The sequence below is a fragment of the Zosterops lateralis genome (genome assembly GCF_965231275.1).
Source record: "Zosterops lateralis genome assembly, chromosome: 1".
In the NCBI taxonomy this organism is placed as follows: domain Eukaryota; kingdom Metazoa; phylum Chordata; class Aves; order Passeriformes; family Zosteropidae; genus Zosterops; species Zosterops lateralis.
The window spans coordinates 20,760,731-20,788,303 of record NC_139762.1 but is presented as its reverse complement, the minus strand read 5'-3'; the positions used below and the strand labels follow the sequence as shown (position 1 = coordinate 20,788,303).

The 27,573-nt window shown below is 36.4% G+C and overlaps 1 protein-coding gene across 1 annotated transcript in view; it reads left to right on the top strand.

Moving 5' to 3' along the window:
- Positions 1-27,573, top strand: part of MALRD1 (MAM and LDL receptor class A domain containing 1) — a 239,833-nt gene that overhangs the window by 15,209 nt on the left and 197,051 nt on the right. Inside the window, exons 6-11 of the mRNA XM_083877445.1 lie at positions 2,132-2,275; positions 6,289-6,446; positions 12,182-12,274; positions 14,516-14,723; positions 22,302-22,448; positions 25,348-25,457. Coding sequence (XP_083733571.1) covers positions 2,132-2,275; positions 6,289-6,446; positions 12,182-12,274; positions 14,516-14,723; positions 22,302-22,448; positions 25,348-25,457 — 860 coding nt within the window. The remainder of the gene's footprint in view (positions 1-2,131; positions 2,276-6,288; positions 6,447-12,181; positions 12,275-14,515; positions 14,724-22,301; positions 22,449-25,347; positions 25,458-27,573) is intronic.

Here is a 27,573-nt window from a genome sequence, read left to right as displayed (position 1 = left end):
ACTTTAATTTCATGAAATCCCTCGTTAAAACTTGCATTTTTAATGTACCCTTCATGATTTTTAATCCCAATACAAATGCACATAAGAGATGACCCAGGCATTTGTATTCATCAGTATGACTATGTTTTTAGGGTTCTGAATAAAATACCTTAAATTTTTGTGCTTTCTGGAGTTTCTTGGTGCAAACTGTGATGTCAAATATAAAAGTAATTTCATTATTCTTTAGGTTCTTTCTGCCCTTCTATCCCGCCTCTGACTCCCAAACTGTCCCACTTCAGTCTGTTGTCCAGTTCTGCTAAAAACTAAACTTGATGCATTGAAAAAAATACAACTAAAACCCTATCTTCAGTATAGCAATTTAAGATACTCTATGGCTTATAGCTTTCCCAATAGCTGCCAAATAGTTTGCTATCACTCAAAACACACACAGCTCTTTATCATACATTTGAATATAGGCTGCAGAAAAAAATACTTTGGCTGTAATATAGAAAATACTGAAGTTATCTTTTGAAACACATGTAATGCAAAAATCTCCTTTAATACCTTTAGTAGACCTTTTGTTCAAAGGCTTCATATTCTTATCCAAGTGGCTGCTCTGCAAAATTCTGTCTCAACTCCCAAAGAATTATATATGTGAAGAACCCTACTAAGACTGTCCTTCTGATCTCTACTAGAGATGAAAGCAAAGAGCTCCAAGGCATGAAAGTGGAATGCTGTAAGAGAGAATGAGGCTTTTGTCCTCCTTGAGTCACTTGTAACACAGATGTGACAAAGCCTCACTGCAAAGTTATGGTTTTTTTCAGAAAACCTAAAGTAATTATATATGTATTACTTATAATGTATAAATTTTGACAAAAATCCACTATGAATACTTCAACTGACAAAATCTTAAACTTAATTCCTCAGTTAATTCTAATCCTGCAAAGACGTAGCCTTTAATATTACAGGTGCAGGTATTTGAGATGAACTGCCACAGGGATGGGAGGCAGAAAATCCAAAATACTAATCTCACTGTTGTCTGACACGCTGTAGCATTAAGAGATGGAAAATGGGTATTTTTTCAAAAAAACCAAAACCTCAAAAATAAAAAAACCCTAAATTTAAAAAAATCCCACAAAATTACTCAAAATGTTTCATATCATTACTTCAAAAGCATTAAAAAAAGCTTGATTCCTTTTGAAAGAATTTGCAAATGTATGTTGAATGGTGGATTTTGACAAAATCCATCCTTTCCCAGACCCTTGTGGAACTGTGCATTTTCGATAAGAAAAAAAATTATTGACAAGCTCTTTCTCAATAATACACATAGTTTAAAAAGTGCACATTTATTTGGCACTGGCTCAAGGAAAAAATGAAAGGTTTGCAGCACTGCCTGGACAGGCCATTTCACTGAGGTGTCAGTAATGTGAATAATACATCTTCCAGATGAAGGGGACAATAACATCTGTGTGAACTAACCTGAAAATGTTTTCTCCGTAGAGTTAGGAATGTTTTCTCTGAGATATCCTGACTGCTATTTAGTAATGTGTCTTAACCAAGGAATCACTTTTCCACTGCAATAACATTAAGAAGTGAAACTTCCATTGTCATGGTGCAATCCTGCTTAAAATCCTGACCATTGCCAAAGGCAACTAGATTAGTCCGGCATGCCATGCCCTTAAAAAGATCTCAAAAATATGTGGTGATGCACTCAGAACCTTTCTGTCTCTAAAAAAAAGTATTCTGTCACAAGTACTGTGGAGATGCTGCTGAGTTTAACCTCATTTAAAAGTGATTTTTCTGTAGCTATCACCTGGAAAAGTAAATAGGTATTTTTTATTATTACATGTCAGTTTTTATGTTACCTAGCAACTCTCTCTGCAGGATTGAATTCATGAAGGTTGTGATGACTGGCTAACATAAATAGCACTCCATTGCTTTGAAAGAAGCATTTGTCTTGAGGGAATGATTTCTTGGAATATGTAAAGATGGCAGGCAGAAATGCAGGACAGCAATCAGGGATACACAGGGCTTTGGAAGTAAGCTTTTGAAGAAGCAGAAATGTTGTCAAGGAGTTTAATAAGCCTAGTTTTCTAATGGAGAATAGTCTGATAAATAATGACCTCTTAAGAAGCGATTGTTTGTCTTTTAGGAGCACAGGTGTCCATTTTTGAGCTTGGCCTCTGCGAGTGGCGCTCAGAGCAGCTGGCTGGGCCTGCTCAGAGGGCACGGCTGCAAGCCGGACTCAGGATTGCCTCCTGTTCCCTCCTGAAGGATTTCAGCAACAGCACCAAAGGTGGGGATTTAATTTAACTCAAAATTACTGTCATGAAGAATATAGTGCTTTTTATGGTGGTTCAATGCCAAAACAGAACAGAACTACAAAAAGTAATTGTATATGTTTTGTACTTAAATTAGGTTATGTTTTAGTTGTTTAATAAGGGTATTGTGAACACTCCTGCTGGTAAGATATAAAATATTTTATTGTAAGAATTAATTAATTATTTTCAGGCATTCATGAAATATTTTAACAAAAAAATTCCAATATAAACTAATAGCTGATTTATTCTCCAATTTATTCTCTGTATGAGATCTGTGCAAAAATTTGGTGAAATTAAATCAAATCAAATCCATCAAAGCCCACAGCCCTTGTGTGGTTTTTTTCTGTTTTGTTTGATTTTGATACTTGGCAATTTGGCTTGTTCAGTACTACTCTGCTTGAACCTACAGTCTGGAAATTAATTTTAAAACCTTTTATTAGGGCAACTGTAAATAAAAAAATATTTTAGAAAATATAAACAAAATTAGTCCAGCTGCAATTTTAAGAAGTAAAGATCATCACTTGTTTTTGAAGTCACTGTCTAGTACGTGTCTGTGGATTTATGGGAAATGTTTTTGAAATCGTAATGGATGTAAATCTCTAAGTGTTCTATTGAGAGATGGAATCGTCTTGCCTGCTAAGTATTTGGCTTGTGTACTGAGGCTGCCTTCAGAGGGGTCAAGTACTGCTGGTTGTAGCAATACAGCTTGTGATGCAGCTTTGAAGAACTGATATTGTGGAGATTACTGCTTGAACTTCGAACCCACAGAAATGGAGCACATCTCATTGATAGAAGCAGAATGAATGTTAGATACTGGTTTTATTTTTAAAAAGATATTAAAATAAATTCTAGCATGCATTTCAATACAGTCTAGTAACCATAAGTCAAATTATCACTGAATATCAAGGAAAAATGCCAGAGTGTATGCACTATGTTAAAATTAATTTTTGCAGGTATGTATAAGGGAGAGCATAGAGTAAAGCAGATTTTTTTTCCCCTTAAATGTGAGGAGAAGAGTCATATCATCTTCCAATATTTACTGGGGTACCTAACAAAAAAGAGATTTTTCACTTGATTTTATTTGAGAAACCTGCCTGAAATTCATTGGATCTGTGCCATACCTTAACATGACATCTGAAAAGCTAGTTAGGGTTCCCTTTTTAGGCAATATTGAGAAAAGATACTGAAATTCTGTAAGGCTTTTTACAGGACTATATTACAAGCACTGTCTGTGGAAAGAGAATATATTTGGGAATGTTTCTTGCATAGGGCATTATTGTATGGATATGCACAGACAGATGAGTAGGGTGAATTTTCCCAACTGCTTGGAGACACTCCCCGTGCTTCTAAGTCATAAAGAAAAATGAAAATGTGCGAAGAAACAAACATCAAAACAACACACAGAATTTAATTCATCATGAGCATTGAAAATCTGAACTGTGATTGCTGACCTCTCATTAGATTCAGTATTTCTATTCATGCAGACGTGTTGAGAGGTAAATGAAGGGGTCGAATATAAAATAAATTCTAAAAACTAAAGAGATGGTATGCAAACTGCAAAAATACCATGCTTGAGGGCTCAAACTTGCAATGCAAATAGAGCTTGACTAAGCTTTATATTCTAATTTTGATCAAAGCTTTCACTTCTATAAATAAAAGAGAGGTAAGAAATAAATTATAAAGAGGTCTAAACAATGATATTTATAAAGAAAAGATTTCTTATAGCTTTTGAATAATCCTCCCTTGCTATTATCCCTAAATTTAATAAAATACTTTTTGTCCTTGGAAGACTTTTCCTTTGTTCCTTTATTGCTTTGTTTCTCTAGCTTTCTATTGTAGGAAATTTATCTAAAATTTTTCCTCTTAATTTCTCTAGTGTCAAAAATTCTTACAGAGGTTTTATATTCCCCTGTAATACTGCTCAGAAAGTACTTTTTTCTTGTTTCCTTTATTGATGTTTCATAGATGCTATCGTGGTTTCCATAGTTTATGTTACACTGGATTAAGCAGAAGCAATCATAATACTTACATAAAATGCATTCCCTAAAGAAGAGTAAGCATGCTTTTTTGGACACAGGATCATTCTGGATACTTCATAGGACTTTGGTTTATTTAGAGCAGTGCACTTCTTGTCAAAAGAATCATATCAAGTACTCTTTGCCCTGCTTTTAATGATTCAAGTACTTGAAAGGAAAGAGGGAAAAGAATATATATCACCAGGCTCAGAAACTAAAATTGGTTGGTTTTATGACATCAGAGAACTCTGAAGTTAGATAAACAACTGGTAGCATATCTTCTGGTGGAGCATATTTCTCTTATGCACAAGATAATAGTCATGGAAGTGTAGAGGCTTTGTTCATGTCTGTCAAAGAGAAATCTGGGTTGAATCTACATTATTCCCTTATATAAAAGTTAGTTGCTCTGGCATGAAATTACAAGCTTAACTCCAAGGATATTTCAAGAATATATTACAATGTAAATCATTGCATAGTGCAAAGAGTAAATAGACAACAGAAAGAAAAGGACATGGTCTGTGGTGGTGCTTAAATTCAATTCCAATTGGGTTTTCACTGCTCCAGTTTGGTTTTATAATTTGTGTTTTATAATTTTGTAATTATTACTATTGTTTAAGATGGCCTCTCCTTCCCTCTCCTTCTCCCCTTCTCTCCTTCCCCCAGACTTTCCCGCCAAAACCTTGGTTGTCCTGGTAACCCTATCCCATAATAGTTGTTTACCACTTTTCTGTTAAGTGTCAATCTTTAAGTTATATAACTTCCCCACCCCCTCATCATGTATTCCTCCTCCCCAAGTTACTTATTATTGGTTCAAAAGTTGTGCATTCCCTCATTATACGTTGGCAAAAGGTTGTGATTGGTCCCACGCAATCCCACCCCTGTAACCCACTCAATAAAGAGCCGTGGCATTCCGAGGTCAGCGTCTCTCCTCGGAGCGCTGCCTTGGGGAACACGCACCCCTTGGTTGCACATCCTGAGAGTCCCGCCTTTCTATTCTGCGCACTATCCGCACCGTGGTCGGGTTTGCCCACGCCTCTGGCAAAGTGGCCCCCTGGTTGTAGTGGTGGCAGGGCTGGCCGGAGCTGCACCCATTGGAAAAGCCGAACCACTGCAGTGGTCCTTTATAAAAATGAGCATTTTTCTTGTGAAGTGACTTCCTTCACCTTGAGGTTGTGTAACATTTGCATTTGAGATAAATTGTATTTTGAGAAATAAACACAGAAACTGCAGACTTAAGACCTTTAATCAGTCCTGGTGTATTATTTTAATAGTTGCTGCAGAAGGCAACAAAATATTCAGTGACTCAGGAGGCAGGGGAAAGAGCTGATATATTTAGTAAGAATTATTTAGCCTTTTTATTTCTGAAAACTAATAGACAGTCTTCAGAGGATGGAGAACTCCTTTAGATCTCTGCAGGAATGCTTTTATAAGGGCCAGCAGGTCAAGAAGAGCACAAATTGCTTTTTTGCTTCAGGTGGGAAGACAATATGCTTCCAACATTTTGCTGCAGAAGTTCTGTCTGAGAAGTAAAGACCTTGATTACACGGTGGAGAAGTGACTGCTTCCTGCAGCAGTAATGCAGATGACCTTTTTTTGTTTTGTCTTTTTAAGCATTGCCATAAAAACCATATTTCCTGGGAACCACAGTGGGAAGAAAGCCCAGTGTCCACATATATTTGCCATTACATATTGAATGTTTGTAAATGTAAGGGGGCTGAGCTGGGAATTCTTGCAGGTTTTTAGTAAAAACTTTGAGATACTATTGACTGATGTAATTCATGGTTGCTGGGGCTACCTGTGGGTAAAATGAATATAACAGGAAACAGATGACATCTAAGTCACATCATCAGCATGATCAGATTTCATTCTTTCTGGGATGAGTCTTTGGTGTAATTACATGAGAGCAGTCTTTCTTTTTAAAGATTGAGAAAAAAAATGTTTTGTGAAAAAGTGACCTTTATTTTTTTTTCCAGGCCATTTTGAGTGGTTAGAAACTAATTACAATGCATTATATGAAAGGGCTCATCTAAACAGCTCCATGTGTCATTGCTCCAGCAAGAATTGCCATTTTCGGTTTCACTACTCCATGGCAGATAGCAGTGGTCTCAAGGCAGTACTGCTTATGAATCAGGTAAGGAGAAACGTGTTCATTTCCAAAAGGTAAAAGTATGGCAGCCCTACATGTCTGTCCCCTGAGTCAGCTTGTGCAAAAAGTGGCTTGGTACCATTCCACTGGTCTGTGGAATTGCAAAACCTGGATGTTCACTATCTCAGCTATAAACTAATTGGATGAGTGAATGTTCTGCAGTAAGACTTCAAGGACAGAACCAGCTATTGCAGGATTAAATAAATTTCAGATTTCAGGGGGGAAATCTATAGTAACAGCTTTTCTAGCCTTCTTTCTGTTATGGAAATAAGAAAACAGGTGCTTTTGTCTATAGAGACATATTAAAAAAGAAAGTTGTTGACTCAAGATAACTAGAAAGTTCTTGATTAAATACCTGCTTTACTTTGTCTTGCCCCAAGTATTAGAGCAATATTTTTTCTGTTCTTCTACCTATTAGTAGATAAAAGAGCCCTGCCAGAAACACAAATGCCAGTTGACCATTGCTAATTGTTTTCATCTTTCTCACCCTCCCTACCTTGTGAGACTTTCTAATATTAAGATGCTCTCTTTTGGAAGTCTGGTTTAATAGGTTAGTATTGATGCTTTGCACTGCTACTTAATGAAAGGAAGAGCAGTAGAACTGCTCTCATTAAGTTAAAGGCTCTCATATCTTGATGCTGGAGTTGAATTTTTATCACCAAGCAATACACATATTTAAATATTAGGTCCACTTCTTTCACAAAGAAACCCCAAAGTGTAACAGCCAAAAGGTTTTAAAATAAGGACAGGTAATGGAAATAATTTATTTCTTTCCAGTTGTGCCTTAGAATATTCATGAAAACAACTCCAGGATTTTGCTCGTGTTTCATTTATAAAAGCCAATAATTGTATTTTTCTATGGTCCATTACTGTGTCAGGGAATTGTAACATAATCAGTGTTCTGGTCAGAACACGCAGAGTTTTGTGCCATAATATTTGCCAATAAATTCCCAGATATGACACTCTTAGCAACCTTGAGACAGAATTGGAATATTGATTTCAGCTGTTCACCTAAGTAGCATCAATGGACCCAATTTAAGAGTTTTCTTTCCCTGAAAACAGAGCAAATTATGTAAGTGAAAACCATAAGGAAACTGACATCTGGGTTCCCATAGAACTGGAAGCCTAGATTGAATTAATTGAGAAACTTGTCCTTACATGCTCATTAGAAGAACATTTTCTCACATTTATTAAATCAGTCCACTCTGCTTCTGCAGATTCTCTTGGCCCTTTTAAGCTTTAGGTATTGAATTTCTCCTTCAAATCAGAAATGTATTTATTGCATATAAACTTAAAGCTGATGTGAATTACTCATACTGCGAAACTTGCCAGAAAAATCTTCAGAAACATAAGTTTCTGCTGGTAGTTTTACCTAGAAATACATCTACAGACTCATGTTTAAGACTTCCTTAACTGAAATGGAGAGTTGGCTTTTACACATTTTGCTACTGAATCATTAGGTTGTTCATGAAAAACAAATGAATCTTCAAAACTAGCCAATACTAAGAAACAGAAGTGAGGGTCAAGTGTTTGTTCTGACCCTGGAAAACAGCAGAGCTGCTGCCCTGGAAGCTTTCATTCAAAATAACCTCTCAATTGTGTGTACTTTGCAGTTTCCTGCATATCCTATCACTATATTTATTGATCAAAATCTCTCGTCTTTGAATAATTCTTGCTAAATCCCATCACTGACAGGCCCGACACAGCTGGAGACTGGATTATACCCAATGTACAGTTTCAGTACTGTTCTTAGAGGCAAGTGACACAGATGCTGTAAATTTATCTCTACCTTTCCTTGCTCTTTCAAGAGAGAGCAAAGATGAGTGAACATATTTTCTAACATAGACATTATGGTATCAATCGGAAGACAGGGAATTTAAATTGCTCTTGGGTATGAAGAAGGACAAGGAAAATGGGCTTCTTTTATCAACAGTAACCTTTTGTTTACTTACATTTAACTTGCAAGCCATGATAATCTGCAGCTTTTCCTCTTTTATTGCTGGCTTGTCAAAGTGCTTTTTGTTAAACACTACTGCATTTGACCATTTGATTTTTCTTAATTGTGACTCATGTGTCTTTGAACTTTGATTGCATTGCAGTTTTAGTACTTCTTGCTTATATGCATTTGTAACATTATTTGTCTATTCTGGTCCATGTTTGAATTCCTATTTGGCAATATTAACTGTTCAGCTAACATAAAATATTCACATAATCATAGCATGTCCTGAGTTGGAAGGTACACACTGGCAACACTGAAGTCCAACTCCTGGCCCTGCACAAGACACCCCAAGTGTCACACCCTGTGCCTGAGAGGGTTGTCCAAATGTTTCTTGAACTCGGTCAGGCTGGTGCTGTGACCGCTTCCCTGGGGAGCTGTTCCAGTACTCAACCACCCTCTGGATGAAGAACCTTTTCCTAATATCCAACCTAAACCTCCCCTGACACAGCCTCAGATTATTCCCTCAGGTCCTGTCAGTGGTCACTAGAGGGAAGAGATCGGTGCCTGATCTTCCTCTTCCCATCATGAGGAAGTTGTAGATTGCCATGAGGTCTCCTCACAGTCTTCTCTTCTACAGGCTGAACAACAGACCAAGTGACCTCAGTCATTCCCCACATGGCTTCCCTTCAAGGCCCCTCACCATTCTCATGGCCCTCCTTTGGAAGCTCTCTAATAGCCTAAAGTCTTTTTTACATTGTAGCACCCAGAACTGCCCCCAGCACTGGAGGTGAGGCTGCCCCAGAGCAGAGCAGAGCAGGATAATCCCCTTCCTTGCCCGGCTGTGCCTGATGTCCCCCAGAACAGGGCTGGCCCTCCTGGCTGCCAGGGCACTGCTGGCTCATGTTCAACTTGCCATGGACCAGGACCCCCAGGACCCTTTCCATGGCACTGTTTTCCAGTATCCCATCTCTTAGTTTGTACATTCAATTAACAAAATTAACTGTCTGTTAACTGACAGATAAATTGTAGCATTTTCAGTAAAAACGGAAACCAAATAATATGATGTTGAGTCTCTAATTTGCTGTTCATTAGTTGTTTGTTACTCCCCTTAAGTTATGGCCTTATTCTTCTTTCTTTTATTTTCTTAATCTTTACATCTTGCATGGCTTTGAAAAATACAGAAATTTAGAAATAAAAAATAATTTCAACTAATGCTTATGCATGCAAGTATATTTGTATCTTAATACACTAAAATTTTTCTATGTGTTCAACAACACTTGCAAAAGTCATATGAGTACACTCCTCTGCAGAAGGTAAAGTTGATTAATCATTGTGGGGGAACAAATAAGTCTTTGTTGCAAATTACTCTCTGCAAAGAGAAATAGGGGCAAAATAATGGGTGTAGTTGCACAGCAGTGCATGTATCAATAGAGAAATATATATATAAAAAAGATAAAAAGTATTTTATAAATGGAGACTTTTATAAAAAGTCATGATTTCTCTTCCATCCTTCAAACCTGAGTGACATTATCTCAGGAAAATAACCCATTGTGGGGAAAAGGGACAATTCATGCTCATTTTAGCTTTACAAAAAGTTGTTTATTGTAGTAATATATCACAGTAAGGGGAATAGAGTAAAGTTATCCTGAGCAACCGCTCCTCTGTATCACCTAAATAAATCTTGAAGGAAACTACTGGAAAAGCAACACCTTCCATATCTTAGAAGAAGGCTAGTGACACAAGGAATGTGCTAGAGGGGTTAACCCATTTGTAGCAAAGAGGTGGAAGAATATGACAAGCAGGGTGAATACGACAAGTGTTGTGATGAAAAGAAATTTTATTGTTGACTTTTTAGAGCTGTATAAAATCACAGGGTAAAATCTGCTTAAAATATTGGTTCATCTGAGGTGGCTTACAGTTTTCAATGTAAATAAAAGTCCCAGAAGGTCTGGCAACTATACAGAACACTCGAAACTTCACTGCTACAAGCTATTTGTATTAAAATTAGTTTGGGAGAAAAATGGTCATGGGGCTGGGTTTCTAAGCTATTACCTGAATATGAACAAAATTATAGTATCAAGGTGCATCCAGTCAAATACACAGCAAATACAATGCTCCCCAAAAGATATGCAAATGTGTTTGAAGGGTTTGTACATGCAGGTGGGAGGGACCATGTTAAATAAAAGCAGAAATTTAACCACTGGCTATGGTTGTAACCTGCTTTGCAGTATGGTTCCTTTCCTGTTTCTTATACGAGTCTAATGTAGGCTAATAGATTTCCTTTGGCTGAATTATTTAGTAAAATGAAGCAAGTTTCACACAGAATGAAGTGTTCTCAATATTGAAAGACTTTTACTGAATATGCAATGTAAAAAAGTAGACTAATACATCCTATACTGATGTAGAAACTCACATCTGACTTTTATTTCTGAAATCAAGTATGGCATGTGCTTTATCCAATTTGATTTCTTCTGTCGCTGAGTGTTTGAAATTAAAGTATTGCCTTGGCCCTGTCTTGCAGTTTTCCAAAACTGATCTCTGAACACATATTCAATGTGGATTTAATCTTCCAGCTTTGCTAATATATCAGAATGGCCTTGGTAGGAAAAGAGCACTAATTGTCTGCACATCACAAATCATATCAACGTTATTCTGCTGGCTCACAGCCACTTTTCTCTTTTATATTATAAAACAGGATAAAGATTACTGTCCTTGCCTATAGTATTGATAACATTTTGCTCACCTATCATAACTCCTTTTATAAATCTCCTGTAAGATAAATTGGTTTTATACTTTCAATTTCTCGTCATACAAGAGACTCTCCATTTCTCTCACCCTGCTTTGCATTTTTTCTGAACTGCCACTAGTTCTGTAATATCCTCTGTGGAAAAGGTATGACCAATACTTTTCAGCTTCCCAAATATAGTCTCAATATTGATATTTTTAATGGTAAGTCTGTTTGTATGTATAGCCTATATTAACTTTTCCCGAGGGTTTTTTCTGTCTTTTTGGTTTTGCTCTACTTTGCAACTGCTTCTTGAAAAGATTTTTTGTGGGTATATAAAGTTCAAATCTCTGCCCTTTTTCCTTATGCCTCAGTATGTTCCAAGCAGGATCATGACCAGAAACAGAGTGAGTTGTGGGATACTTTTGCCAGATTATCGAATCAAAAGGGCTTGGAGTGCTTGCATAAAGGGAGCTTTACCATATGTAGCACTCTTCCTTTTATCCTTAGGAGGTGGAATGAAAATGGGAGGATTAAGGTAAATCGGAGCATGACTAAAAGTTGTTAGATTGTACTTTGTGTGCTTGCTTTACAGATTTAAAAGAACAGTTTTTCGCACAATTGCTTGGGTAGTTTTGGTAGACCCAGAATTCGGTTCTAAGAGAACTGAATCTAATTAGTTACACAACATAATATAAGCCGTTATTTATGAAAAGGAAACTTATGTAGAGAACACCATGGAAACATATTGTTAAATTCAGCAATAACATGGATTAATTTGCATATTAATTAACTTTAATTCTACCAACTCAACTCCTGATAATTGTATTATTAGTCTGTTTAGTCACAGTAAACATGTGTTGCTTTCCTTCTCTTCAGTAGACCTCAGTGCAAAGATTGCAGATGAATATGAGAAGCTCTATTTCTTCACATAGAGCAACTTTGCATATAATGGTTGTTTGGCTGGGACATGAAAAGATGTAGGACAAAAAATGGCCTTGATAATTTCTGGAGGAACATAAATTATCTTTAAACATTGTTTTCTATATTTTACAGGTGGAGCATGTCTTGTGGGAAACCAACATCTTGACTAATAATGAATGGGTCAAAGTAAATATACAGCTACCAATGGATTTAGAAAATATAAAGGTATGAATGAAAAAGGCATGTGCTCAATTTTTGAAGATGTTTTACTTCTTAGTTTGTAAATCTTCTAGGAAGCCTAAAAATTTGTTAAAATTGAATGTATATTGAGTGCCTTGCTATGTTTTCATTGCTTCAATTTGAGTAAATCTGCGGTTGTATCTCAAGGAAATATCTACACAAACATGACATACAGAAGCTGCTGGACTTGAATAATATGAAAATGAATACAAATCTCATCTGATTCTAATTAGCCATCTGAGTCCAACTCAGGAATTAACAACCCATTTAAATGTATATGTATTGTTAAGTGAGATGATGCAAATGATCCTTGTGGAACTTCAGTGAAATGATGTAAATCACTAATTGGGAAGATACCTTCTCCTTGAAATTTCAGGAACAGAGATAAATGCTAAATTGCAACTACTTAATTCTTATATTAATTTACTAGTTTCCATTTTAAGTAAATTTTCATTTACAGTTGTTTTCTTTTTGTAGTTCCGTAAATAACCATCATATTTTACTGTTTCAGCAATCAGCTGAAAATAAAATCTCTGTGAAAGGACAAAGACTAAGCCCATTGCAGGAATTGATGTTTTGACAGATGTTAGAATGAATGCATTTCAGCAAGCTAGTAGGTTCTAAGTGTGTGTTGTTGCCTGTCTCTCCTTTTCCCACAAGGACAATTTTGAATACACAAGCAGATGTGTAATTAAGCTATCTACAGTATCTAAAAATAAATAAACAAACGCCCGCTTAGCTTGTATGTATATAAGTAGGAAGCTGCAACTATGTATTCTTGTACAAAGACTGCAAGGATCCCTACAACTTAGGGATCTTTACTTTTACTAAAAAAACTTTACTTTTACTAAAGATAGGTAAATATTATCTTTAAATTTGTGCTTGTTTCATATTTTCAGCACAGCATTGTGCTTTTTGAACTGGTAGAGAGAGAATGGAAAGTATTATAAAACTTCTGTAATTTTGAAGAAATTTTCTCTAGGGGAAGATAATGACCTATTTAACTCTTATGTTTTAGAAAGAAAAATGTCTCTTGAAATTTCACTCCAACCTAATTCCCAGGCTTTGGAGAGTGTGTTAGACCCTTCTGCTTATGCTCCAAATCACATCTTTTCTAGTTTTCTTCTGTTTTGTCAGATACTCTTACACAGTGCTTTCTGACCCTTGCACATAACTACTTTCTGAGACTCACACTTTGGTCATGTCCTAGCCTGTCAAAGCCCACAAATCCATTTTTATTTATTCCTCCAACCCCTGCTCTTGTTTCTCAGTGCTTTCTTTTATTGCCACCCTAGTCCTTTTGATGAATCCAAGCTTTCTTCCTCCTGCTTGCTGCATTATCTAAGGCAAAAGGAACTTGGAGAGCACAAATGGGGTAATTTCATTGCTTTGAGAGCCAACAGAGCTGGGCTCCACTGTGGCCAGGAGCAACAGATGTTCTTCTGGAATTTCATTGCTATAAATCAGCTTGTGCTAAATCTGCTCAGAGCAAGGGAACTGTCAGAGAGAGAAATGCTTGAATCTCTGTGTCTATGTCAATAGCAGTAAAATAAGCAGGGTGAGGGCATAGGCCCAGGATTGGTGTGTGATAGTCCAAATAATTAAAACATCGGCATTGTTCCTAGGAAGGTTTTGATCTAAGCAAATCAGCTGCTTCCCATCCAGTGCCCAGAACAGTTCCAGGATTACAGGCAGGTAGGGACCAACCCCACTGCAGAAACTGGGTGAATCCATTTTATTTTACACAATGAAACATTTATGTGTTCTTAAGCTCTGATGTAGCAGTTGGTGTCTGAGGACAGTGTCTAGCTCATTTTATGTACCTGTAACTGGAGATTTTCTCTTGAGGATCTGCAAAATGAAATTTTGAAGATACTTCAGAAAGGAAGATGGAGTCTTTAGGATATCAAATTTCAGGACACCTTTCTAAAGCGCAGGGATATTACTAATTTTTAGCTAAAGGTTCATGAGATGAGGAATTTTTCTTTGAAACAGACTTTTTCTTTTTTTTTTTTTTTTTAAACTTCATTCTTGGAATTCACTAAATTTTCTGTAATTTTAACCTGAGATAGTCATACAAAATTTCAGATTGTGATTTGGAATTTATGACAGTTTTGCAATGGAAGTCATGCAGCACTTTTACACTTAGAACTGTTTTGTGTAAATAAAAATCAATTTCACTCTGTTGTCTGTTAATGCAAATATTTTAACTGTAACACTTGACAGCTCATGTTTAAAGGAAGACTCCAGAGAAGGGCAGGTTTCATCTGCCTGAATAGCATCCAGCTCATGGATGCTGCATCATCAGAGCCACCAGGCTTCTGCTCCTTGGAAGAATCCACCTGCAGGGATGGGCAGCCCATGGTGCCTGGATCAGCCTCTGACTCTCACCTGGACTGCCCTGATGGCAGCAATGAGGACCCAGCCGTCTCCTGTGAGTGAATCCCATTGCTTTAGAGGCAAACCCTGCTGAAGAGTGTTGTGAAACCTAAACATTCAATAAACCTCTAGAAAAAAAAAAAAAAAATTCATTTTAACTTTAAATGGCTTATTTTCCACAGAATATTTAATGTGGTACAGGTTAGAGAAAATGTTCATGGCATTTTCTTCTTTCCATTGCTTTGTGTTTCTCTGTATGTCCTCAGCATTATGCTTTAGATACAGCTAGTAATTTGTTCAGTAATCTGCTGAAATGCAACATTTGCTATATTTTTGCTTAAATGTATTCCCTACATACCACTTTTATAACCTCTTCCTCCCTAATTTGCAAGGGAATGAAATCTGCTTTGGGATTTGTTCTCTGAACAGTTTTCTAATTTAAACTGTTTGTGAATTACTGTCAGAAAATGCATTAAATGACATGATATTTACACTGTGATGCAAATCACCACAGAAATGGGCCACAGGTCAGAAACTACATTTTCTTCATTATATTTGCAGCTGAAGGTAGCTTTGTCTAAGAGCTACACTTTCTACTGTACAGTCAAGAGTAAAAAAAAATAAATTAAAATTACTGACAAATGTTTGTAATCATTCTGAATAATTTTAGGTCTCCATATGAAAACATCTTTAGAGACCCTATCATTTGTAAAAATACCATTATAGAGCATGCATAAGTTTTCATGTTTGCATGTAGTAGTAACATTTAAATATTGCAGATAAAAAATGTGCACATATTAAGATACTGGTGATAATATATATCATTGCTGGGAGGTGCCAATTAAAATTTTGCGTGTCGTTGAAGGTAGCAGGATGAAAAACACTGATGTTTTATTTTCTGGTTGCTTGATGAGGCTTTAAGAACTATTTGTCACTGCAAGCTGTTTTTTTAACCCACAGTCTGAGTGTTTAATTTTTTTCAATTACTTAAATAACCATATGGGAACTGTCTCTGCAGCAAGTAATACATGCAAATGCTGAAATCACATTTTTAATAGGAAGGTATATACTGTTTTATCTCTGGGTAGAATCTAAGCAAACATTAAGGGCTTCCTCTCTGAGAGTTCTTTTTGATTTTTACAAGCCTTGACACTTTGTTGTTAGCTCTGTGTCTGTCCTACCTCCACTGGTGAGAGTGTGGGGAGTCTTTGTAAGCTCTTTGGGAGAAATGGAAAGAAAGTGAATTGTACTTTCAAAGCTGGACTTTATTTATCAGTAGTTTAGCAATCCCACTTCATAACAATGAGAGAGAATTGTGGTGAAGTGCAACCGGAAATAAAAAAGAATAATTTTTAGGCTTCAAAAGATGATGAAAAATAGTTGTCGCAGTTGAAGGGAGCTTCTAATTGTACTACACAAGGTGAAAATGAAGATAACGCCAAACATTTACAGGTCTGCGCCTCAGACCCTGGACATTGATACTGGGTAACAAAAAGATTACAAATTACTTAGATCTAGTCAGCATTTAAAGATACAATTTTTGTCAATATTTCTTCCATCATGGTGATGTTGATGGATCAGAGAAAATGGAGATTTGGTACAAGAAGGAAAAGTCAAAACGACCTGATGGCCTCAACACTGTCCTTTGTGGAACCTCCAGAGTTAGAGTGCTGGGACAAGGAATGATGTGAGCCACAATCAGTGCAAAATCCTCTTCAATAGCTCTGCCTGGTTCTCCATTCTCTGCTGCTGCTTCTGCAATTAATTTTGGTATTTCTACCGGCCCTGATTCTCCACTAGCTCCATTCAAATTAAAGAAGCTATGACACCCAGCTGAACCTGAGCTATCAGGATTGTTTCCTTAACTAAGTGTTGAGATATTCACAGTTCGAAGAGGTATCATTTCACTGGAGCAGTGCACAAAGGTATATTCATCCCCCAAAAAGAGGGTGGAAAAAGTTCTTTTCTAAAATATAAGTAACCAATAGTAGTCGCCTATTTCTCTGACGACTGGCTGAGAAAACAGAGCACAAAAAAGAAGTGCCATCTTTAAAATAGCAATAACTATTGTTAAAGTTGGCCCATTTTAATGGATAATATTGTCTTGCATACTTCCCAGACTCCTTTTCAGGAAAGAGGACCCTAATGGAATATAGCTACTCAGCAGTTTGGTCAGCTTAGAAAATTCATCTTTCAGACACTTTCCAGAGTATTGAGCAAAAAAGGTGTATAGAAGAAATCCTTATTTATTTTTGTCCTTAGTTCTTTTATTCTCATTATATACATTTTCCACAAGATCTTAATATTGTCCTTTGTGATGTCTAGTGTTCATTATATTTATTCATATTGATTTTAAGTAAAATTCCCCATCTGATACAGTGATGCATATTTTAGGCTTTATTAGGTCTTTCAGGATCTATCCTTGGACACATCCCCAGTAGTTTCCTTTTGTTGAAGTGTTCTCAGGTACTGAAAGAGCTGACAGATCTCCTACTGAACAAAAACAATGGCAGACAACTGTTACTTAATGTAACAGGATTCCCCTCCTGTAAGAATTTCTTTGTTTCATTGTAATAAGGAATTTAAAAATTATGTTCCTCTTTGGTCATGTTGATTTGACATGAATAGTATTAAAATAACATGATTTATTGCAAGAACAAACACATTTATGTTTTGCAACGCTTCCTAATCTTTCTGTTTAATCTTTGCTCATTTATATAAATATATATTTAAATTCATGAGACTTGAAAGTCTTGAAAATTAGGAAATCATGTAAGAAACATTTATGCACATGAGTAACCATCTTTATTTGAGTAGCTAAAATCTATGAATCTAATGAAGTTACAAGTTATAAAAGTATGGATTTTACTATCAAGTTCTACATTTTCATTGTCCTTTTTGACACCTCTTATTTGTGATCACTTCTAAATTTTTTATTTCAGTGAGTGATAAATTGTGAAAACATAGTTAATATTTTCTAACAGAAAGTGAGAGGCAGTACTGGGATAATTTAAAGGACTATAAAGATCCCTTTCATGCTGATGCATTTTCTTTATTTCCTACCTAATATAAAGGAAGTTTTGTTCTAAATTCTGTGTCAATAACTAATATTTCAAACACTAAACTTACTGCTATTTTACATTATTTATATATAACCTTCACAACACTTATAAACTCATAAATACAAATGAATCACTTGCTAGCAGTCCTAGCAACTTGGAAACAAGTCTAGGAAGCACTCGTTATTTTCAAGTAATATCACACTTTGATGCAGTAGTGTTTCTGGAAATTACCTGCTCATCAGCATCCATGAAATTCAAAATTATTGCAGGATGGGGTCATCCTACAGGTATTTCTGAAAGAGGATCACTTCCATTTAGCTTAATTAGAAGCTTTCTTAAAACAGTCATCTTTACTACTTCTGCTTTTAACACCTCTAGTATTGCCTTAAATATTCTCAGCTTTTCATAGGATTTGTATAATTTATGAATATGGAATATGTAGAATGAAGGAAAACTGTATAATTTTAAAGCCATGTAGCTTTTACTGCATTTAATTACAGTATAGCAATTTACAATTATAAATCCTTGAAACCTTCCATGGCAGATGAACACAGATGCAAATATTTTTATCAGCATTCAACAATAAAGTGGAAAAAGCACTTCTTAGTCTAAAACATTTGTTTTACTAAACATTTGTGTGCCTTCAGTGACGCTGAATTTGCCTGAAATTGTCGTTGTCTGTTCATCAATCTTGTATGTGCATGTGGAGAACAAGAAGCTACACCACACCCATGTTATTTTCACAGATTCTGGTGCTGACAAGAACTGTGTAGCACTGCCTTTGTGTTTCACCAGAGCAGCTCCAAGCAAACGTGAACATTGCAGGCCAAGGGGGCACATGAGATTCTCTTCAGCTCTCATAACCCTAAGTAGGAGAACTGAGTAGTTTCAGGAGGAGAGGCCATCTCACCTACGAGTTATGAGTCATCTGTCTAATGACTTATGACATGAGGAAGTTCAGGCTGGATGATCCATCTGTGATACCTCTGTATGAACTCTTTAACAAATTCTAGGTAAATAAAATTAATCACAAACTGGTAGGAAAAGTGCAAAACATTCAGAAAGAAGGCATATGTGCTTTCACTTTCACAAAATGACATAAAAAGTTAACCAGAAATGACAAAATATTAATGGCAAAGAGGTTTTTTGGTTTCTATTCACAGCAATTGCTATTACCTCAAATCTCACAGACACTTAGGTGCTGCCATACCAAATGAAGGGACCAGCCCTCCTCATCCTATACTGTTGTTCAGGGAAACAGCTGATGGAGAGACCAGCTGAGTGTCACCATTTGTGTCCATTTGATTGAGCTCTCAGAGCAGGACTGAAAACTTTTATGCAGTTGCAGGCTAGAAAAGCTGAAGCAATATGACTTGGCTGGTAACCCAGCCTAGGTAACAGAACAGCTTTGTTTTCCCCTGGGAGGATCATGAGGAGCTGGCATAGACAGAGTAAGCTAGTCAAAGGAAAAACATTCCCATTTAACCTCCCAATGCTCTTCAAATATGTGCTTTGCTTCCTGGGCTTTGGTGTGGTGTTGTTTTTTAGGGTTTTGTTTGTTGTTTGGGGGTTTTTTTCGTTTGTTTTTTGTTTTGGTGCTTTTGTTTGTTTGTTTGCTGTTGGTTTTGTTTTCTTCATATGTTGAAAATGGTTTGTATTAATTGAAAAATCTTTTCAGTGTATTTATGGCTTTACTAACCTATACTTATTCTTGAAACCCAAGAAATTTTTGGAGAACTATTTTTTTCTTGGCTGCATCACTGGATTTTGTAGAAATGGTGTAATAATTTACTCCTTCACTAGTAAAGATATACTGATATATTCACAAGAATTAAAAAAAAAAAAAATCAAATTTGACTTACTGTTAAAGTGAAAGCAAGTTGTTGTCTCCTTTCTATTTTCCTTTCTGTTTTGCTGAATTATTAATAAAGGTCCAAAACAGAGAACTGACTCATTTTCCATTCAAAATGTCAAAAACCTATCTGCAATTTGAATCCACTGAAATCTTCCTAGTAAAATATAAAACATAAGCTCTGGTACTGAGAATTGCAGTAGGAAGGGACATAATATATCAGAAAAGAGCTTTATGTCAAACTTACTGTAGTATGACTACTCAAAAACTATAGGATGTGCAGTCACTTATTTTCCTACTATGGATAGTGAAAGATTACCTATAATCCCTTGAAGGTTTAGATAAAAATGTTGACTGTTTGATAGGAAAGGCACATTTCTTAGCATTTATAAATATTTGAGGAATGAAAAAAACAGTCTGAAAAGCAGTCTTACTTGGATTTGGGGTTTAGCCAAAGCACAGAACTGTTTTTTCAAGCTTGATTAAACATTTACAAGCACCCCTTAAGTTTTTAGAATTGAGTAGGGATAAAATTTAAGTTTGACTGTTAATTTGGACAAGTGCATTTCACTCACAGTTGGAGGCTAGCTGTTCTACAACATATTTACACTTTTAAACTGAAGTATCACTTCCAGATACTACAAAGGGAGAACACTTGGGTTTGGTAATTAACTCTGGTCAGTGTTTCTGCATGACTAGGTTCTTGTTTAGAGTTTTAAATTTCAAGTGAAAAGTGTAATAAAATAACATTTAGCATCTAAAGTGTGGTCAGCATTGTCATATTCTATTTCCTCTTGGTCACCCAAAAGAAAAAAACCCAAACCAACCATCATCAACAAAAAACCAAACTTAACAATGAAGAATAACAAAAAAACCCCAAAATGCACAACCATGAATGTTCTTCCCACCTTTATAATTGTGTTCAGACTTGAACAAATTTTGAAAAATTACTGGACACAACCAGTTTGATTTGGAATTGTATTTTGCTGTGTGTGCATGTCTTCTTTTTCCCCACTTTGTATATTCAGCCAAAAAATTGATGTTTATATATTTCTTCCTATGTCTATAGGGTTAGAGGAAGTTGTACTACAAGCTATCAATGCTACAAATTCTGATTTCACTACACCTCTCTTCCTGCTGAATATCAAAGGCAGTGATGGGCACTGATCACACAAAAGCCATTGTTTCTATCAGCATGACAAATCTTCTTGAGGTCCTAAATTCCTCTAGTTAAAAGAAAATAAAAATTAAAAAAGAAATGTTTCCATGCTAAATATCTTTTACAGATGTAAAATAATAGTTATTAATGTTATCCTGATCTTAGTTTCATATTTACACCATTATTTTAAGTTCTTTTCTTTGGTGCCTAAAGGGTCATTTATGAATGTCTTTTTGGATATTACTGTGCAGACACTGCAGTCAGCTGTTTATGCAGAAGACCTTTTGTGGAGTTTAGGGAGGCCAGGAGAAAGAGACATTTAAGCAAAGAATGTTTGCCTTTTTGTGTCACATTGGTTCTCTCAGGACTGCTTAGCTAAGGAAAGCAAAATGCCTGGACATTGTATTAATTACTGAAACAGCTTAGTCTTGGATATCAATTTGCATATTCAACCTTAATGTACTAGCAGTTGAAGTCTAATTAAAAGATACCTTGTGAAAAGCATGAAAATGTAATTAAATAAGTTAACAAGTTTCATTTTTAAGTAAACATGCTGCGCTAAACAGAAAACCATGCACCATCAAATTTTAATGTATATGGTGAAGCCAGATAAGAGGCACTGATATTTGTGGTTAATTTTGTACCTTAAAATTTAGCTGCTCAAATCATCTCTTTTTTTCCTGGGAAACTTTTACAATTTAGCTTTGCTACAATGGTGCCTAAAGAAGGATGCATTTAATTTCGGTTTTGTACAATCTGAAAATTGGAATAATATGTATGATTGTATCTGAGGCTGATATGATCAGATAAATGTGCTGTGGGAGCAGGAAGTGACAAATCCAGTTCTAAAATAATGGTTGCAGTTGCAATAAGTGACCTCAGGAGTTAAGTGTAGTGCCTTGGGAAGCTGTTCTGACCCAGGGAAGAAAACTCTGAGTATAAAATTTTCTTATCAAAATAATTATTTGTACTCAATCAGTGTAGGAACGTGTTAAATTTTTATACAATTTAAATTGGTCTAATCCATACCAACTGAGAAAATGGTCTTTTACTTCACAATAAAAATTTCTAGGCAATCTGAATAATTGATAAATTAAAATCTCCTTTTGAAAAATAAATTAAATGAAAGCTTAATTCATCTTTGCTTTCCATATATTTTAAGCTCTAAATACATTTGATTTTTCTCACACATTCATAACTAAATTACTGGTACAATTCTTTTTTAAAAAATATTTAATACTATTTTTCTAATATCTTAGCAACCTATATACAGGTCTTTACTATGTTTATTCTCTTACAGGTAGTTTGTTTCGTGGTTCTGAGTTTGATTAAGAAAGGAGTTGCCTGCTCTACATATTACCTGTGTTCTAGAACTTATTATCCGTTTGAATAACCTAAACGCTTTTGTGCTTCTTCAATACTCTTAGTACATCTATATACAAAATATCTAAATACATCTAAATACATGTAAAGTACATCTAAATACAACAGAGTTGTGGCATTAAACTGTTGCATCAAGTTCAACTTATTGATCTCTTGTTGTTGTTGTCCTTACCACAGCTAATTACACCTTCTGTGATTTTGAGACTGACCTTTGTGGATGGAAGCCACTGAGAAAAGGTGATGCTGACTGGAACATAATTAAAGAACAGGCTCCCCTTGACAGAGAACTCCCTGGCAGAGGCCATACAAGTAATATAGGGCATGGTGAGACTTATTATTTTTCTCCTTCTGTCCTGAAAATTCCTACTTGTAAATGGTCACAGACTGATAATAAAAACTCTTTTGAAATGGATGCCACACAGTATGTAAATAACACAGGTAATGTTACAGAAAGCTGTTGGAAATGCTCATTTTTAGCATGGTCTAGTTACTATGTCTTTGTAACCCTTATTTTTGGCTGGCACAATCACTGAGGTATGAGACTTAATGCAGTTTTTTTGAGATACTGATCTCTGAACTGACAGCTGACTTTGTTTTGTGAATATCATAACCACTGTTTACCCAATATGACCATTCTTGGAAGCATTATTAGGCAAATAGCTTTTTGTAGAGTACAGTTACATTAATCTATATTGTCTGGAAAAAAATACAGTGAGTAAAATTTCCTTTAAAGAGTTGTTCTTCCTTCAGCCTGTATTTGCCATACAATGCATTCAGCTAGAAAACCATTTTATTCCAGGAAAGGGCCGTTAAAAATATTTTTCCAAAGTGAAAATGTTATTATAGCACCCTCCATAGAAAAAAACCTGCCAAGCATGTTTTTCATTGTCAAATAACGTTGACAAGTATTCTCTGACTTTAATTTTATTAAAATGTATCTATTGCACTGCTCCCAGTGGAGATAAGATTAAAATCTATGTTAGAGTCTAGAGCTCCTTTAATTTAGATCTAATTAATCATGTACATTATCTTCAGCCAGACCTCCACACTTCTCTTCCATGTTCATGTTAAAGCAATGTGACATGTTAAGTATTCCACCTCAAGCATTCAAAGGTATAGGAACTCTCCAGGATTAAAATTCACCTGAGCAAACAGTAGCGGGTGAAGTATGTGTATGTGCTATAGAATGATTCTAAATGAACAGACATATTTTTTTCCATTGGTCCTCATGTGATGAAGTGCACCAAATTGCTGCTCACTTTTCTCAGCAGCTGTTTGATATTTCATTTTATTGTCACTGTAGAGTTGGACTGGATCTGCATTACTGTACTTTATGTAAACACTACTTGGTTACAGGTTTCAAACTCTCGAAGCTCCAGAAGGGAGCACAGATCTGTGCCTGTGTCTTTCTCTGCTCTAGGTGCTGCTGAGATCTGAGGGGTAATGTGGTCAGAATGAAGGCTGCTGGCAGCCTAAGTATCACATTAAAATCATCCATATGGAGCCATGTACTGCTTTACTCAAGATGCTTTGATACCTGAATTATTACACATTTTTTTCAGTGTTGGTGCAGGTTGAAGTCTCAAGCAGATTTGGAGGTTACTATGCCCCACCTCTCAAGCCTAGTAATGTTGCATTCCCTGTCTAAGTTAGCTGAAAAGGTGTTTCTGAGGTGGTTTCGTACCAATCTATCATTGTGCCTGCTACAGCCACGACTTCAGAATTAGGATTCCAGAATCTGATAAAATTTTTGCCAACATTAAATCACCATCTTTCTGGTGGCAACTGTTCCTTTTAGTACCAGGGAGTGCTCGTCTCTCTTCTCTCCTGGGGAGGGCAGTAGCAAATTTTGATTAATGAAGATCTTAACAAGGCTACAGTAGAGCCTCAGCTGCAAATTAAAAGTGGGTCCTTTGAAGTACCCTTGCATTCCAATGAGGGGAGCTTCCCTCACACTGTGGAGTGCAGCATTCCTGTTTGTGCAGGGAGCTGGAATGGTCCCCTCTTTGTGCCAACCTTGCTAAAGCCATGCCATTATTCACGTGGGGCTGGACCTAACCCTCGCCTTCATTATGTATCCATGGGAAATAAATGGCTAAGGAGTATGACTGCGGCAGCACAATAGCTGATTTTCCAAGATGTAAGGCAATATGTGTTATATAAATGCTCAAAAAAGACTGAGCCTTTAGTGTTGTTTTGCATAGACTTTCATGAAAAAGTCTCAGTATTCAGCAAAGGCAGCACTGACGGCATTCAAAATATGCTGCTTTAGGGCCCCTTGAAAATGTTTATCCTTCCCTACCTTTGTCTGAAGCACATCTGCTGTAGTTCAAATCCAAATGCAGTGCATTTGCCAGAGTTCAGATTAGATCTTTAATTAAGCTTTCATCCCCACTAGCGCAGACAACAATGTCAAGTCTGTGGACCCCATGAGAAAATATAGCTTATTCCATTGGCTCCTGTGGTCTGCAACATTGTTAGCATGCTTAAAAGTGGCTGTGCTGTGCTGAGAGTGAATACTATACCCTAAAGGAAATAATTTCTGGTTTAAATTCTCTTTGAAACATTATTTAAGCCAATTAAAATGTGTCCTTTAGGGATCTTGGTTGAGGTCTCCGTTGTTTGATCTCCAGGGTGCTCTGTGTTGCAGCTCTTCTGCTCTCCCCAGTCCAGGCAGAGAATGGATGGGCAATGTGTGAAGGTGATGAGTAACAGCTGTAGTGTTTTAAGGTTGGCGATCTTAAGGTTTTTGCTTGAAGAGAGTAGATAAAAAATATTTCCAGTGGATCTGCACGGTATTGCTCCCAGAGAAGCAACATCTGAACTGCCTTTGAGGGGCTCCATAGTCACTTCCTTGGGTTTAAGTGCTCGCAGGCACCATGACAGAGAAGAAGAGCAATCGCTGCCCAAATAGCCTTATCTCCTTCTCCCTCTCTCCATGTCTTTGGAATCAGTCATGATAATTTTAGAAGAGGGAAGAGCCAGGAGCACATAGCAATTCTGTTTTCCCTTTGCCCACATAGATACTGCTTGTCACAGCCTGTTACAATATTCTCCTCATTATCCACAGAGACTGAACTGATGGCAAAGCAGTTTAGATTGCTTTGATCTACAAATAAACTTTATGTGTCTCATGAAGCATGTAGTTGCCTCTCTGAGGTAGCTATTTGCCATTGGAGCATGACATATTTCTCATACTTTAAAATAATTTTTTTTTTAATAGGAGCATTCGTTTGCCTCAGTGGATCACATCAGAAGAACACAAAGATGGCTGTGTCTCAGCTGGGAAGCCCTTTCCTTGTCAAGCCTACTCCTGGGCTCTCTGGCTGCCAGGTAACAGTTTGATATTAACTGTCCCCATCTTTGTGACCTACTCCTCAGCTGATGCAAAGCAGGTATTTATTTTTCATGCTCTAAGTGTTGTTGCTGAGGGCTCTATTCCAATACCATGGAAGGAGTTACAGACTAATTCTTTGGGAGGACGGACAAGCAGGCAACTTTTTACTGCCTTGCTGCCATTTTTTTCTATCTGATTACTACTATTCTTTCCTAAAGCACCAGATTTCAAGACATGCTCCAGGTTTTTGTTTACTGTGGCAAAGGTACCTGGACAGCAATAACAGGGAGACAGACAGGAAAGTCCCATAACCAGGGTTCCAAAATAGGGCACCTATGGTTTGAAGTCACTGTACACATCAGCTGTATTGGTGTGAACAGAGAGAATTAGCTACCACACTCCAGACAGGAACTAAATTTTAATTCATGGTTTGAGGAGGATGTTTTTTAAGCTGATCAGTGCAGAACTTGAGAGTTACTTTGAAATGTGGTTTTTTTGTCAGATGTCTTCTGGCTCTGCAGAGGAATGCAAAAGCAACCAGCCAGGATAGCAGTTGATCTAGAAAGGTATCAGGAAAAAATGTATCAGGAGAGACAAAAAATAATTGGATGAAAATATTAGATGAAAAAAGAAAATACAGTTTTATAATGAGGTTGTAATTTTCAACAAAATTTGTATTTTTAAAACAAAACTTGAAAAATATATTAAATATGAATAGCAACTATGCACTACATTCACAGCTGTAATTTTATTTGTCCTTTTGGCCACTGAATAAAATTAATAGACACTGTTCAGTCTTATAATTTCTTTCTTTCCCGATGCCTTTTTATTTGTTATTCTGTAACTTTTCAATGCTTATGTCATACTGGGGAGAAGTTATGTGGTTCTGATGTGGGTTTTTCTGATACTGTATAATCCCTTCTTATTTAAAAAGTCAGAGGGAAGAAAAGGAAAAGACAGAGAAAGCTTGCCAAAATAATTTTATTTTGCTCTGTGATGAAAAAGAGGCTTTAAAGAAACAAACAAAATAGATAAACTGGTTTCTTAATTTTTCAGACTCAGTGTAGAACTCAAACTGTTAATTCCACTTAAGAAACCTTTTTCTTTTTTTTCAAAAAAAAAAAACAGTCAGAAAAGAAGGAACTGCACCTAGAAGTCCCAACAAATAGCAGAATTTTATTCCAGCAGGATCTAGGCTTCTTAGGTGATATCTCTTCTAAGGGACTAGAAACAAGAGCTAGCTTAGCTAAATCTGTTTTACTTGAAACTGCAGCTCACTTGGACTGCACACATCAGTGAGTTACCAGATCTCAGCTGAACAGCTGCAGCTTGCAACTGAGGAGTAGAAGCCTCTGAAACAATTCAAGAACAGTGCCTTGCTGCCATTTAAACCAATCTCACAGTTCTTAATCCTCATGTGAGTTCTTAGTGTTATAAAACATCAGAAATAAAATAGAAGCAGGAGAAATTCAAGCAGAATGCTGGTGCAGGGAACTCAGAAGGCCTGAACCATCCCATCAGAGCTCTGTATGTTGCATTGCTCCTGGGACACCCAACGGCCTTTGTACTCACAGTGCATTTGTTTTGACAGTTTCAGCTCTCTTGCTGACTTTGATACTGAGTAGATAAGCACCTTTCAGATTCAGATTAATTTATCTTAGAAACCTTTGAGGCAAACTGGGCACCAGTGATACGTGAATCAATGAATTATTCTGGTAAGATCTATTGCAGAGTTTGGTCTGCACTCAAAATAAACACAGATGCAGTAGGGATGCACATATTTTTCTCTACTTCAAAGTCAGAAAAGGAAAAAGTTTAATCTAAGTATGCATGTATTGGGTGAATTTAAAATTTTTGGATCCAACAAATGCTAGAACAAGTTCTTACCTAACTGTATGTGTCTGTCAGCAGAGTGTTTTTGAGGACTGGAAGCCTGGCTTTCTGCCACATTATCCCTGCAGACTTTTATTTCTGGGAAAGAGCAACGAGTAGGGGTTGCTCATTAGGATGTGTTATGTTCTCTGCCTATTAATGTGAAATGATGCCCTCTGTTGGATATCCCACTGAGAGGATAAAAGGATCCACACAAAGAGATCTATGTTTATTATTAGC